The following is a 15,410-nucleotide window of genomic DNA, read 5'->3' on the forward strand; positions in this document are numbered from 1 at the left end:
AGAGCTTTCAGAAGGCCTAACTGTCTCGCATTGACTCGGACGTGCCATGAGTGTCTCAGACATCGCATACTTCACAGTGGGCCTCTGGTGAGCTGGAGTCTGATACTAGTGTATAGTACAATATCACACTCTCTGAGTGGTTCTTCAAAACTTCTTGCTAATAGGGGTATAACAAGCAGCCTTTAGTGTGGTCTAGTGTGGTGCTTTAACACCAGCCAGCAACTAGTCCCCATGCAGTCACTCACTCCCTGCAAGTGGGATGGGGGACAGAATCAGAAGAGTAAAAGTGAAAAAAGTTGTGAGTTGATATAAAGACAGTTTAATAGGTAAAGCAAAAGCCACACACGCAAGTAAAGCGAAACAAGGAATTCATTCACTGCTTCCCATGGGCAGGTAGGTGTTCAGCCATCTCCAGGACAGCAGGGCTCCATCACACGTAACAGTGACTTGGGAAGACAAACCCCATCATTTCGAATGTACCCCCCTTCCTTCCTCCTCCCCCAGCTTTACATACTGAGCATGACAGCATATGCTATGGAATATCCCTTTGGTCAGTTGGGGTCAGCTGTCCCGGCTGTGTCTCTTCCCAGCATTTTGTGCACTGCCCACCTTCTCGCTGGCAGGCCAGTGTGACAAGCTGAAAAGTCCTTGACTGCTTAGCCACAACTAAGACATGTTATCAACGTTTTTCTCACACTAAATCCAAACCACAAAACTACACAATCTACTAGAAGAATATTAACTCTAACCCAGCCAAAACCAGGACATCTAGGCAGCTGCATGTATAAATTTGGCCTGAGTCTGTCTGGCTTATTTTAACTGATATATTGCCAGATTCTGATGCTATGTTTTGTGCTGACTAATACCTCAGGTCATCCTATTAATTTCTGCAAGGCTGCTGAGAGACAGAAATGCTACCTAGTAAATGAGAACACAGTCTGGCTAGTTACGGTTATGATGGAATTTTTACTGCTAAGTACAGTGTAGCATACCTAACTTACTTGATTTAGCAGGTGCCTTACTGGCATTTAAAACATTTTGCATAGGATTATAGTGCACCCTGAGGGGAAAGAAAAAAAAGCAAACCAAACAACAAAACACCACAAAACAGCTTAGTAGTAAGACTTCTTGCTCTTCTGCTAAAATATGACAATCAAAAAGACAATTTACATTGCAGAGACTTGACCTTTACTTTCCAGGACTGTAAAATAAAACCACAAGCACTAAATTTTCTGCATCTGGTTGACATTTGAATAAAACTGCCAGAGTGCAAACAAGTTTTGAGACAACATCGCCAGCAAACTCTGTAGTGACTCTAAAAATATTCTTGGCTAAGTTACTTTTTAAGGCCATATGTTGAAAAAAATAAAACCCCAAACTTCACCAGAATTTATTGCAACAAGAGATTTGCCAAACTACTTAAGACATTTGGGAAGATTATAGTGAAGTACATTAGTTGCTGACTTGACAATTTGCTATGCTCACTGCTTGTATATTGGATTCTTGATATTCACGCTGAGAGTCGATCCAACTTTCTAGTACATTTTAGCAAGAGACCTGCCAAATGTCTACTGGCTTATTAAATGCTGACAAACCAAAGGTCAGCCTTGTTTACGAGCCACAGCAAAGCTGCTGTGAATGACACACAAGCCATCCTCATGGTATTTTTCTTGTTTGAATTCAAAGTCCCAGTACAGGATTGGATAAGGACTGGTGTGGACTGGTTTTGGTTTGAAATCTTTCTATGTCTGCACGAGAGTCCCCTGGCCATGAACCTGGGGGCTGCAGAAGAGGCAGTTCTAGTTCCCCTGAGTCATGTTTCTTCCTTGCTTCCTCTAGCGATGCCCATTCCTGCCTGGTCCTGTTTGCATGGCATGGGCCAGAATGTGCGCCCCTGACACGGACCCAATGAGCGGGCAGAGCCCCCAACTTCAGAGGGCAAACCTGCCCTTCCTTCAAGGCTCAACCGTTCCTCCTCTCTGAGAGCCCATCCCTTCTTCCAGGCAGCTGCCAGGGTAAGGAGAGTTGTAGACAGGAAACTCGGCTGCACTCTGTGCCTGATCCAAAGCTGTCTGTGTCCATGGGAAACTTGCCATCGACGGCTCTGGACTTCCCATCAGACTCACACTGACTGTGTCCAAAGTGGCAATTTTGATCTGAGAGCTGTTATCGCTTTTGATATCTATCCAGGTTTACATGACTGAAGATTATCCTGGTACTATATGCAGGTTTCCCTATAAAGGCTAACCTTTGCCCTCCTCACTAAAGCAAACATTCCTACAAAGGCAGTGGAATCACTCTCACAGTCAATAAAATTTTCTTCCATATCATGCTATACCCAACACATTACCTTGACATTTCTTACATCTTTATCACATGTATTTATTACATGTATTTGATTGACAAGCAGGAACAACAGAAAATTCCTCCTGAGACCCCGTACATAAACGTGCTTACAAAACGTTAATATATTAGATAGTAATGTATTAAAAAATTAATACAAACATAAAAAAAACCCAAACAAACTTGCGTTTAAAAAATATTTTAAGGTACAAATGGTTTAGAAAGATCTCTGTCACTGGGTGAATACATCATCCAGGTTTACATTAGTGTAAGTGCTGTTTACAAGAGACAGAGGAAGTCTGATGCAGAAAGAAATTTCACATTTTTATGGAGGAAAACTGCAAAAGAAATTATGGGTTTTACTGCTGGGGTAATACCAATAAAGGTGATTCCTCTTTTTCTTTTTCTTTTTCTTTTCTTTTTCTTTTCTTTTCTTTTCTTTTCTTTTCTTTTCTTTTCTTTTCTTTTCTTTTCTTTTCTTTTCTTTTCTTTTCTTTTCTTTTCTTTTCTTTTCTTTTCTTTTCTTTTCTTTTCTTTTCTTTTCTTTTCTTTCCTTTCCTTTCCTTTTCTTTTCTTTTCTTTTCCTTTCCTTTCTTTTCCTTTCTTTTATTTTCATTTCTTTTTTCTTCTTTTTTCTTTTTTTCTTTTTTCTCTTTTTCTTTTTTTCTTTTTTCCTTCCTTCTTTCTTTACCTCCCTCTTTCCCTCCTTCCCCTTCCCTTTCCTTCTCTTTCCTTCCCTTTCCTACCCTCTCCTTCCCTTTCCCTTTCCCTTTCCCTTTCCCTTTCCCTTTCCCTTTCCCTTTCCCTTTCCCTTTCCCTTTCCCTTTCCCTTTCCCTTTCCTTCTCCCCCCGCCTCGTCATTGAGATCACCTGGGACATCTCTACGCCTCTGCTGAAGCAGCTAGGTGGTAGATGTATGTCCCGGGGAGGAGAAGCCTGTCTGGCCGGGTCCGGATCCTGCGCTCAAGCGCCGTGACGGGGCCCTGACACGGTCGCTCTGGGACGCGCATCGCGCAGGCACCACGAGGAGGCCGTGGCCGGGCACCGGGACCCCAGGGCGGGAAACGAGGGGTGCCGGCGGGAGGGGCGGAGGCACAGGCAATTTGTTTCAAAGTGACTGGTAACATCTCTGACCAAACAAGCGGCGAGGATCTCCCGCGTTTGGCAATGTAATCTGCTCCCGACGGCGCGGGGAGAGGGCAAGATCAAAGCATTCCTCCCGGGGAAATTGCACCCGGGATTGCCGTTTGTTTAGCCTGCCCTAACCTCGCTAATAAATTTCCCGGGAGGAGGGAGCGCTGGGGAGGCGAGGAGCGAGGGGACGGCGGCACCTGCACCTGCACGCCCGCCAGCCCCGCCGCACGGGAGACCAATGCAAAGCAGGGCCCAGCTCTAGGGGCCCCGCTGCCATCAGCTCTCAAGGGAGCCCTGTTTACAGCCTTTACAGTGCCCCAGATCTACTCTTTCTCTCCGCTTTTCGCGGTCGAGGACCCTGCTACGAGCGGCGCAGCACCCGCCGCAGCCTGCACAGCCGAAGGATCCATCCCCGGTCCCCATCGGGGTCGGGCACATCTCCACCCCATCTCAGGCAGCGCAGCTCCCAGGGGGATCCCCGTGGCAAAGCGGGGGGCGAGGGGAGGCACGGGAAAGGGTGTACAGAGGAGACTCTGCAGGATCCAGGCAGCATCCCAGCAGTCCCGACTTCGGGCCGCCGCTCTGGGCACACGGACCCGCAGGGACTGGCGGGAGGGCCTGGCGCTCCAGCGGGGAGCGTTGTAGCGGGGCAGGTGGATACACAGCTGCAAATCGCGCGCTGCGCTGCTTTCCGTCGCGTGGAAATCAGTGCCGTTACCCGCACCGCATGGCGCGGCATCTGCTGGTGTCGGCCCACGGTGGGCGCCGCTGGCGCCGCGGGCCGAAGCTGAGCGTGAGCAGAGGTCCCGCGGCACAGGAATGGGAGCAGCGGTGCCGGACACCGCTCTCCGCCTTCCCCTCCCGCTGGTGTGTCCCGCCGGAGGACGACAGAGGCACCTCTCCTTCCCGGAGTGAAAGGGAGTGGGAGGCTGGAGGGGAGAGGGCAAACGCGCCACGGAGCCCAGTGCAAACAAGAGAAGAAGAAGTAAGTTATACAAACACGCTTTAAAATAATGGCTGGGTTTCACAGTTCCCTGTGGATAAAGTAAACAGGAGGCGAATTGTTTTGTAATTTACTCCAGCGGCCCGCAGAATCGTACTTTGTAATTTGGTGTCGGTTTACAAGCAAAAGGGACTTCTGTTTCCTAACCTAGCAGGTCTTTTGTCATGCCTGTGCCTTTTAAGAGGGACCCCAAGGGGGAAAGTGGAATTCCTTGGGTATTTGCCTTTTAGTCATGCTCGTAAGTCAAACAGTAGCCAGGTTCTCTTTTGGGATGAAGAATACCTGCCGTCGAGGGGTGCGCTTCGTTCTCCCTGCTTCCACGCCTCACCGGAGGCGGTGCGGTCCGAGGAGGACAAACGCTGTTTCGGACAAAAGCTCTCTCCCTCTCCCTCTCCCTCTCCCTCTCCCTCTCCCTCTCCCTCTCCCTCTCCCTCTCCCTCTCCCTCTCCCTCTCCCTCTCCCTCTCCCTCTCCCTCTCCCTCTCCCTCTCCCTCTCCCTCTCCCTCTCTCCCTCTCTCCCTCTTTCCCTCTCTTCCTCTCCCTCTGCCTCTCCCGCTCCTTCTGCCTCTCCCTCCCGCAGGTGTCCGCAGGCCCCGGGGCGAGAGGAAGGGCCGGTGCCCTGCCCGGACGGCGACGGAGCCCAGGCCCGTCTCGTCGCCTTCTGGCGCCGCCTGCGCCGCTCGCCCGTTGGCCTCTGTCCCGAAGGGCTGCAAGAGCCGGTCCGTGCGCTCACCGTGAGTGGAAGCCCGTGTTTATTATACACATGAACATAATCGGTATTTCTTATACAGACGCGCCGCTCAGGGAAAGAGCAAAATACTTTCCCTTTTCCGAGAATAACTTCGGCCCTATCTTCTGCATATCATTAGATTTCGATCAGTACACTGGTGGGGAATTGATGCTCTACGCATGCTTTTTTTTTTTTCTTTTCCTCTGGATACCCTGTTTAAATTGTCTAGTTCTTTCCCTGGCCGGTGTCGAGCGCGGCCGACGTGTATTCTGTCCGTTTCTGTCCCCGCGGGAATTCCCATTTTCACCAACGGAGGCACCGAACGTTAACATCCCTCTGGCACGGCCGCTACAATATCGATCGCTCCCTGTTTTGGGAAAGCAGTGGCATTCCCCAGTTTTCGAAGGGTAGCCTCCGTCTGGAAGTGTGGGGGAGAAATTTACTCAACAGCTCAGGGCTCCGTGGAAAATATCACTGCGGGGCGGGGGGAATGCTAAAAAAGAAACGAATATTTTCCCTCGCCTAAATTCCCCACAGGGCAGGAAAACGACACCGATTCCGTTGTATTTTCAGACTTGAAAAAAAGCAATTCTCGCGCCACTCGCGGGGCGATCAACGCGAAAGACCGCAAACGAAAAAACGCAGTAGCTGTTTCAACCTTTTAAACCCGCGGCCGCGGCGCGCTCCCCGGTTAGGGGGACGCCGCTCGCCCGCGGAGCAGGTTTCTTAGTAGTCACCATCACGCGCGTTATCGTCTTTTTTCCCTTTCTTTCCTTCCCCCTCTCTTATTTGCCCTAAAATTAAAGCTCATGAGTCCACCGGCCGTGCACGCTTCCCGCTCGGCGCGGCTGTGCCGGGGGGTGGCAGGACGCGCCCCCCCCGCCCCGCACTCCCGCCCGCACCCACGAGCGAGCCACTGGCACTCGCACGTGGGGGGGGGGCGCGGCGGTGGAGGCCCTGGCCAATCAGAGAGGCGCCCGCGCGGCGCGGGCCCGATGGGCGGCGCGGGCGGCGGCGGCGGGCGCTGATAACGCGGCGGGGCCGGCACGCCGGGCACTGTGCCGCGGGGCGGGCGCGGCGTGGCGTGGGCGAGTCGAGTGCCGTGGCAGCGTGCGCACAGCCACTCACGGGTCGGTTCTGCCCGGCTTGGCCCGGCTCGGCCCCGCGACCCTCTGACAGCGCGGCGTCCCGGCTGTCGGGGATTCGTGCGCGCCCAGGTGCGGGGATCAGGTGTTCCCTGTCTCCGGCTGGGCTCGGGCAACGCCGGCCCTGCGACCTGCGGGGAGGTGGGGGCCGAGTACCGCCTGCACCGCCTGTCGGCCTCGGCTGCTAAACTTGGGTAAGCACAGAGTGGGCGGAAAGGTGGGGAGGTCGGGTGGGAGGAGGTGGGGGCCCGAAGACACCGTTTCCGCGGTGCGGAGAGCCGCAGAAAAAAGCCCATATAGTCTCCGGTCGTTGCAGCGGACAGCGGCGGTGTGTGAAGCCCAGGTGTTCCCTACCTGTTCGCTAAGTCTCAACGCAGCAGTCAGGAGGGTTGTCAAGATCCTGAAATAAACGGTCTCTGCGGAGAGCTAACAGCCCCGCAGCCCTAACGCGCTCGGCATCGCCTTGGGTTTGCTGATTCTCCGTTCGCATCCTCTGTCACTGGGGACGCGCTTCTGCCTGCTCCGAGCGACCGCAGTTACCCGGGAAGCCGGGGCGGGTGAGGGGTATGCAGCCGTCGAGGCTAAGCTGAGCCCCGCGTGAGCCGTGGGGCAGAGACCCGAGAAGGCAGAACGGAGGGAGGTGATATCCCGAGCGAGATTTGCCATGACTTCCCGACGGGGGCGTATCGGTGGCGGGCACCTCAGGAGCCGGGTATACCCGGGCTGCCGTCCCGCCACGGGGACGGGCGGCCTGACCCCTCTCTTGCAGCTGCGCCGCCGAGGAGCCATGGCTGAAGAACGCGCCGCCGCCGACTGGGAGATCGACGTGGAGAGCGTGGAGGGGGAGGCGGCCGAGGTCCCCGGCGCGCCGCGTAGCAGCGCCAGCCCAGAGGAGGAAGAGGAGGAGGAGGAAGGCGAAGAGACGGCGGCGGCCCCGCGGCAGGGCGAGCCGCGGAAGCTGAGCCGCACTCCTAAGTGCGCCCGGTGCCGCAACCACGGCGTGGTGTCGTGTCTGAAGGGGCACAAGCGCTTCTGTCGCTGGCGCGACTGCCAGTGCGCTAACTGCCTGCTGGTAGTGGAGCGGCAGCGCGTCATGGCCGCCCAGGTGGCGCTCCGACGGCAGCAGGCCACCGAGGTGAGAGGGGACGGGACGGGTCGGGTCGGGACGGGACAGGGCGAGCGGCTCCCGGGCTGACGGCGTCTCCGAATTGCTCTCATAGGACAAGAAGGGGTTGGCGGGGAAGCAGGCGAGCCTGGAACGCAAAGCCGTCTACCAGAGGCACGTCCGGACCCCGAGTCTCCTGGCTAAGAGCATCCTCGAAGGTAAGCGCATCACCGCCTCTCCACCGGCTACCCCCAGTCCCTCAGCACCGGCTGCGAGCGGACAAACCCCCTCTGTCCCGGGAAAACCCATAGCTCCCGGCTGACCCGCCGCTGCTCACAGACACGCGTGTAATTCAGCGTGGAGCATCGGCCCACCGCGCCTACCCTTCGTGGCTGGAATAGATGTGGCAGAATTTCAGTTCCTCCTCCGCTCAAAATAGTGCCTGAAATGCTAGAGACGGTAACTTGAAATTTGAGAGTTACTGTTACAAGCTGACATTCTTTTTACATGACTAGCCAGCAGTGTTGTGCAGCGCAGGGTAATTTATTTGCGGGTGTTTTTATCAGCGAATGAGTAAATCAAGTATTATTTTTTTCTTTTGACCTGAACGCCTGACGGAGTGGCACTGCTTGCTGCGTAATCAGTAGTAAGATATGCAGAAAAGGCTGCTGATTTTTTTACCTGTCGAAAATATTGTCTGTGGAAGACAGACAATTAAACACGGATATTTTTCGAGAGAGTGCATTTTTTGTTCCCTTCTCCCTCTTAGGAGAGTGCTCAAATTTATTTCTATGTCTGCTTTAATTACTTTCCAGCCTGTAGCCCTGTAAAACGTTCTAGTTCCCAAATCTAGATTCTTCTTCTTCTTTTTTTTTAAATTCTTCTATTTTTCTGTACAAGTGCAATTAATTTTTTTTTTTCTGTTAGAAACCTCTAATTTTCATCTACTGTTTACTCTTAAAAAAAACCCAAACCTCTTCTGTATTCTTTCTTCTAATTTATCTTAACTTTCTTTTTCTTTTCTCCTAGTTCTCCTTGGAATTTTCTACCATCTGTAGCAATGTGTACATAGTGATTCATCTTTAGAGAATAAAAAAGGCATCAGCTGTAGGTATAGATATCTTCCTTGGCAATGGGGAAACCCGTGTGAGAGGAATGGGAGTGAAAACAGGTAAAACCCTGTTCTCCTTACTCATCTAAGTGGTTCCATTAATTCAATGGAATTATTTGTCTGAGAAGAGCAAACAGGATTGGACCCTAATGGTTATATTAAATGAATCTATTTATCCTGGTAGTTGAATACACTGGAGTATGGATTTCTATGTTTTATTGAAGTTCTCTTTTAGTTCAGAAGAAATGAAATGTTTGAATTATTTCCATATTTGTTAAAAAAGGGTAGTTAACTCCTTGAGCTGCATGATGCAATACCAGTCACAACACACAGCAGGGTTTTGCACTTTTTTTTGATTTTTTTTTTTTCTCCTATTTGATCTGTTGTTTTGGAATTGCTCTTTTAAAGTTAACTCTGAAGAACCCTACACATGTCAGAGGAGCAGAGTTTGCTTATCTGCGTTGAAGAAATTGTAGTGACTGTGCCTGGCAGTGCAGGGAGCTGAGCCTCTGTGACACAGGAGCGGATGGTGTCCAGGGCTTGTAGCAAGTGCCCAGCCCCTGGCGGGACTGAGCCCTTTTAAAAACACAGCTTTTACGTTTTTCTTATGCAGCTTCATGCCTAATGCTGCTTTGTTGTTTTAGGTTACCGTCCTATTCCAACAGACCCTTACTTGGGAGGGAATTCGCCCTTGCCACCCCCTGTAAGTGACAGGATGAGAAAGAGACGGGCTTTTGCTGATAAAGAGTTGGAGAACATTATGCTAGAGAGAGAGTATAAAGAGAGAGAGATGATGGAAGCTACGCAAGCAGCTGCCCTTTTCCTCCCTAACCGCATGGTGCATGGCAGTGAATACAACTCATATAAAACAGCCTTCAACACTGCTCAAGTTGATACTCCAAATAAGGAGTTTTGCAATTTTTTACCAACTTGCCTTGATCTAACCATGCAGTATTCAGGATCCAGCAACATGGAATTAATTTCTTCAAATGTCAGTGTAGCTACTACCTACAGACAGTATCCCCTGTCTTCTAGGTTCTTAGTGTGGCCGAAATGTGGCCCCATTAGTGATGCTCTCTTTTACCAGCAATGCCTGTTAAATGCTACTACTGTCCAAGCTCTCAAACCTGGAGCAGGCTGGGATGCCAAGATCTCACAAAGTCAGGACTGTCCAAACACTGAGCACAGCATCGTGTCACCAAAACTGGAAAATTCACTCGTTCTGACCCACACGCAAGACATTCAGCAGCCATGTAATGAGATACCGTGTCTTCCTCAGGAAGCTCGTGAGAGGTCAGCTTTCTCTCCTCCAAAAAGGACTTTCTCTCAGATTTCTGACAAGGATCCTCTGGCTCCCCAGGAACAGGTATTAAGCAAGATCAGCAAAGACAGTACCAAGCCTTCACCGCTCAAATACAATCCATTTCAGTCGCTGTTCCAGCAAACATTTCCTGACAGAGCAGGAACAGAGTTGAGAACATCATTTGTGAAAGAGACTTTTGAAGATGCTTCTAAGAAATACAGAGAGTGTGCCATTAAAGAGAACCAAAAATACAAGCTTACGATAGACAAATGCGCAAAAGACTTTTTTGGGGCAAAACAGGCCACAACTAAACTTTCAACAACTGAGCCACTGTCATTTTCAGTGGAATCCATCCTGAAGCGACCTTCTTCTGTGGTTGCTAATGTCTCCCAGTGAATGAACTCTACCTCCAGTGTAGAGAATTTGTATGCTTTGCCTTCTGCAGAATTGCTCCTGCCTGCCTTGTTTCTTAAAAGATTTGTAAAGATGAGTTTTTGCTGTAAATGGTAATTCTTTCTTTTATCTCATTATCTGAAAATGATGTACATAAATATGCATGTTTTCTTTTCTGAAAAAGTAAATATATTTAATTTTTAAAAATTGAAACTGCATATACAGATTGTGAAGTGTTAAGCAGCCCTTCAAGACACTCAATGAAATGAGATTACCTGCATGTATAGGTGAATTTCCTGATTTCTGTTTTGTCTCTAGTATCTCCCAGGCAAGTATGCCCTACTTTCAGAACATACTTTTTTTTTTTAAATCTGCTAATATCAATGTATTTACTAGTTATCTTGGTGGAGTAAGTAGTCATTTCTGCTTTGAACCTCCTGTAACTAAGAGAAGAGGTAATAATGGTACTTGTAGGTTAGTGTGAATTCACAAGACTTTTTTTATTAAGTGAAGTTTGCATCATATTCCAAATGCCATTTTTATTCTGAAGAGGGAGTGCATGCTAGTGTAAAAGACTAGTTTACTCCACAGCTCTCTGTAAAAGCTTCTGTTACTAAAGCAGAAGAGTTACTAGATTGGATTGGAGGATAATGGCTCTAGTAAGATTTTGGCTAAAAGGTCATCAAGTTTTAAAATCCAGTTTTTTTTTTTTTTTTCTTTTGAATGTTCAGCTGACTTTACTCTGAATTTCTACCCCCTAAAATATTTCCTTTATGAAAACATTTTACCTTTGACCAGCAAGAGCCTGAGATTCTTCTGTTGTGGTCACACAAATGAGCTTTAGGCTGTAAAAATGATGCTCAGAATCATCACTGCTAATGATAAACCAAGTTATGATCTTTCAGTTTTGTAATTCTATGCCATTTTTCAGGGACAGCACAAATAAAGGCGATTAAGCAGTAGAACTTACCCAGGAACATGAAATGCCCTCAAAGTTGTTGAAAAAGGCATTACTAGCTCTCATTACAACTCAGTTTGAAGCTTTCTAGATTTGTAAATTTGTGCCCTCTATAAGTTACTGTTAGCACATATAGTGGTAACCGGTAATCCCCTGGTTACCTCCCTTTCTTAACATTTTTATCCTGCAGACAGTGCTCAACAAATTGAAAGGAGCTGAGGTTTTTTCTTGTGTGGGTTTTTTTTTTTTTTTTTATTATTGTTTTCTAGGGACAATTTCTGTTTGGTATTTGTGAGCAGAATGTAATATTTCCTGACTTTATAATACTTGCTGCATAGGTGAAATACTTGTTTTGCTATGAATAAATCTGAGACTGTGAATTTCTGATCCTGTAAGTATCTCTGAAAGTGATCAATGCTTCTGCTGGGAGCCATGTTGCTGAATAGCACAACCCTTTTCATGGATGGGAGAAGTTGTCGGTTGTGAGTGCTTTGTTAAAGCAACAACACAGTTTATGTAATGTGTACATTTTTACATGACACATCTTACAAAACGCATAAATATTTTATGTCAGGAATGCAAACAAATTTGTTTTAATTTAGAAGAAACTCTGGCACTAGCTGAAGTTTCACTTTTCAAAAGCATTCATATGCACTAGATTTTTGTCTAGCTGAAAATACATTTCAAATGCAGTAAGATGCTTTTTGTTCTTTCAGACTCTGTCCTTTATCCACTTTTCATTAGAGGGGAGTTTTAGCTTAGTCGAGATCTGAATCTGCTTGTTAATCTAGTAGTCAGACCATGCAAAGCAGCTTTCACCTGGAGTAAACGGAGTGAAATCCTTCACATTTCATGTTTGTTTGCTTTTACAACAACTTCCTTTTTTGGCTTAGTTTAACATTAAATACTAACAAGCTGTTTTAATTTAAGTAGGGTTTCCTTTGTTATTAAAAATATGATTTTTGTTTTGTTTTTTGAGCTGCTGGCATAAACTAGGATGACAGATGAAAGAGAGTTCAGCAATCTATGTAGTGAGCCAATATTGGATACTGGAATTAGTCCTGGATAAATATTTTATTGCCTAACAATGTGCGCATCTAAAATTGTTCAATTTCACATCTGAAATATTTTTCCAGGCAGTGAGTTGTCTTTATTTATCTCTTAAAAAAAGACCAGAAAACCAAACCTCTCTAACAGGCTGGTACCTCCTGACCTTTTAGAGAACCAGTTGATCTGAACAAATTCAAACTCTGAAGATATACCAAGCACTCATATATATATTTATATATACACGCACTTAAAATTCGTACATACGTGTGTTCCAGATAGTTTTGTTCAAATCACAATCATCAGAAGAGAACTGGCTTTTCCATTACTATTTGAAAAAATGTGACTCTTGAGGTGAAACTCAGACAAATTGTTTGCTTCGCTTAACAAATTAGTCTCACAGGAGTCAGCATTTGGCCACCCTGTCTTGCTGTCACTTGCTAATGTCTTGCTTCAGTTCCATTAGCTATTTCTCCCTGTACTTCATTCCCTTTTATTCCATAGACCCTGGACCTTACCACTTAGCCATCTTGAAAGCTTGTTGCACCCATATAATTTTTTCCTTTCTTTCCTTTCCTTTCCTTTCCTTTCCTTTCCTTTCCTTTCCTTTCCTTTCCTTTCCTTTCCTTTCCTTTCCTTTCCTTTCCTTTCCTTTCCTTTCCTTTCCTTTCCTTTCCTTTCCTTTCCTTTCCTTTCCTTTCCTTTCCTTTCCTTTCCTTTCCTTTCCTTTCCTTTCCTTTCCTTTCCTTTCCTTTCCTTTCCTTTCCTTTCCTTCCCTTCCCTTCCCTTCCCTTCCCTTCCCTTCCCTTCCCTTCCCTTCCCTTCCCTTCCCTTCCCTTCCCTTCCCTTCCCTTCCCTTCCCTTCCCTTCCCTTCCCTTCCCTTCCCTTCCCTTCCCTTCCCTTCCCTTTCCTTCCCCTTCCCCTTCCCCTTCCCCTTCCCCTTCCCCATCCCCTTCCCCTTCCCCTTCCCCTTCCCCTTCCCCTTCCCCTTCCCCTTCCCCTTCCCCATCCCCTTCCCCTTCCCCTTCCCCATCCCCATCCCCTTCCCCATCCCCTTCCCCATCCCCTTCCCTTGTTAGAAATGTGTAAAAGGTCTGTTTTTCATGGAAAGCATGATTAGCAGCTTGAGCAAGATGGTATATATACAAACAGTGTGTGATTTTCCTCACACCTATTTGCAGTGGATGTATGGCACTCTTGCCTCTTTCAGCCCCGTGCTTCTCCAGAGCAGAAGAAGCCACTTGTCTGTGTGTGCTGATGTGGCTGCGCAAACTCCTGGAGAAGAGGAGATGCCATTGCCCTGAAGCTGCCTAGCACTTACTGTTAGGCAGTGCCCCCCTGACAATAAATCAGCTGTTTAAAATGTCCTATTCTTGTCTATGCTTTCTGCTTCTTTTTGTGGCATTTGTTGGGTGTGTGTGGAAGCCTGTATCTCCTGTACAGTGTGGCTAGTTTCCTCTGAGTATGACATGCTCCTTTGTGCTGTACTCGTGGGCATCAGGTTGCATTTCCCTTCTGACCTCAGTTTTTCTTATGCGAGGGTGGAATACGCTTGTTGGGAAGCTCAGCTTTAGGGCTGGGATAGGATGTCAAGAACCTGTGCTTGCTGTGGAGCACAAAATGGTCATGGAAAAGAGTACAAAGGATTATTATTCACTTGGTCTGCAAAATACTAGCCTCATGGCATTTTCAGAGACAACCAGCTACTTGTTGGAAGCGTGGGCCCTCCATATGCATACTGAGACAAAATTTTTTATAGGTCTACAGAGATGCATAAGTGTATAGAACTAGAAGAACTGGAAATTAATAGTAACCCAGATAGTGCCTGGCTACCTACCCGGCCTGGTGGGAAGGAGAGGGCAGTGGTGGCGTTACTTAGAGAAGGGATCGGTTATTGACAGCTGCTGCAGTGACAGTGCTTCTGCCTCATGTGGCAGAGGAGAACTGAGACAGGGGCTGTGGTGAGTGGGGGGAGAGTCACTGCTCAGCTGGTTGGACTGCTGGCTTTCTCTTGGGTGCTGGCCTTCTGGAGGTGACTAACACCAGCACTGCTGGCTTGCCACGACACCTTAAAGCTGTCATTTGTCTTTGATGTCTTTGAATCAGCATATCGAGCTTCTGGCCTTGAGGGAGGTCAAGACACAGAGTTTGGTGAGAAGGCTGGATGATCATACAGAAGTCATTCAGCTGATGTCACAGCTGAAAGGCCTGTGAAATCAGAAGCTGCATGCATTTGCATTCTGGCCTGAGAAAAAGACTTAGCTCTGTACTGTCTGCTTGGCCTCCTGCTATGACAGAGATTGTTTTGAGTTTTGCAGCCTGAGCTGCTTATCCACTTGGGATCATAAAAGCACTTCACTTTTTGGTCAGCTATGAAGACAAGTCCCTGTAGAGTTGATGGTTCTGAAGCTGAACATTAAACAGCTCCCAGTTGCTATTGTTCTGGAACTAGAGAATATGACACTTGATCCATTTCTTTAAGTATTGAACAGGGAAGTATATTCTCATTTTGATTTGGCAGCTTGTTTGCAAAATCAAGTCTTTCAACTCCTGTACCCAACACTTTCCATTCAGCTGACCTTCATGTAAAAGTTGGCACCAGGAGTCTGTGATGGATGAGATTCTCACTGTATCACTAAGTTCATTCTCTGAATTTCTGCCAGCTGAACAGCATAAAGTACATATAATGCCTTCTTTAACTCAGTGATCAAGTATTTTCTGTTTGCTTGCATTGAAACCAAGACAAACTGTGACTTATGCAAGAAGGGCTGCTGGGGAAACATGTGTGGGCAGGTGGAAACCAGGGGCAGGAAAGTCAGCATGACTGAGGAGACCAGTTGGTGTTTTATGGAAGGGAGCATCCCTCTTCATAAGTGATGAATGCATGCAACCTGGAAAAAAACTCAAATTGTTCAACATCATCAGTTCCTTCTCTTCCTGTCCTAAACACCAGCCCTCCTTGAACAGACTGCAATGGTTTTCCCATACAGATACAGGTCAGAAATCAGGCTCATGGGCTGCAGCCATCCCTTTTGTTGTCATTTTGAGTTCATAGCCCAAAGCCAGTGAGCTGCAATTGTGAACAATCTCCTGCAGTATGGGGCTGATGCTGGTATTGCTCTATGATCAGAAACCGA

At 47.8% G+C, this 15,410-nt stretch overlaps 1 protein-coding gene across 2 annotated transcripts; it reads left to right on the forward strand.

The window, feature by feature from the left end:
- Positions 1-6,280: 6,280 nt before the first annotated feature.
- DMRT2 (doublesex and mab-3 related transcription factor 2) lies at positions 6,281-11,605 on the forward strand. Of its 2 annotated transcripts, XM_065861576.2 has the most exons (4): positions 6,281-6,549; positions 7,125-7,490; positions 7,576-7,678; positions 9,216-11,605. In XM_065861576.2, exons 2-4 carry the CDS (start codon positions 7,143-7,145, stop codon positions 10,268-10,270), a joined length of 1,506 nt encoding a protein of 501 aa, XP_065717648.1. In that variant the 5' UTR covers positions 6,281-6,549; positions 7,125-7,142; the 3' UTR covers positions 10,271-11,605. The 2 variants fall into 2 exon arrangements, with proteins under 2 accessions (XP_065717648.1, XP_071658484.1); XM_071802383.1 differs by lacking the exons at positions 6,281-6,549; positions 7,125-7,490; positions 7,576-7,678 and adding an exon at positions 8,518-8,631.
- Positions 11,606-15,410: the final 3,805 nt, after the last annotated feature.

The sequence above is a fragment of the Patagioenas fasciata genome, chromosome Z (genome assembly GCF_037038585.1).
Source record: "Patagioenas fasciata isolate bPatFas1 chromosome Z, bPatFas1.hap1, whole genome shotgun sequence".
Classification (NCBI taxonomy): domain Eukaryota; kingdom Metazoa; phylum Chordata; class Aves; order Columbiformes; family Columbidae; genus Patagioenas; species Patagioenas fasciata.

Excerpts from the sequence above, each read along its gene's own strand:
- DMRT2 (XM_065861576.2), top strand. The coding sequence starts at position 7,143 with ATGGCTGAAGAACGCGCCGCCGCCGACTGGGAGATCGACGTGGAGAGC. Across the intron at positions 7,491-7,575 it reads GACGGCAGCAGGCCACCGAG|GACAAGAAGGGGTTGGCGGG; the intron begins GTGAGAGGGGAC and ends TTGCTCTCATAG. Across the intron at positions 7,679-9,215 it reads GGCTAAGAGCATCCTCGAAG|GTTACCGTCCTATTCCAACA; the intron begins GTAAGCGCATCA and ends TTGTTGTTTTAG.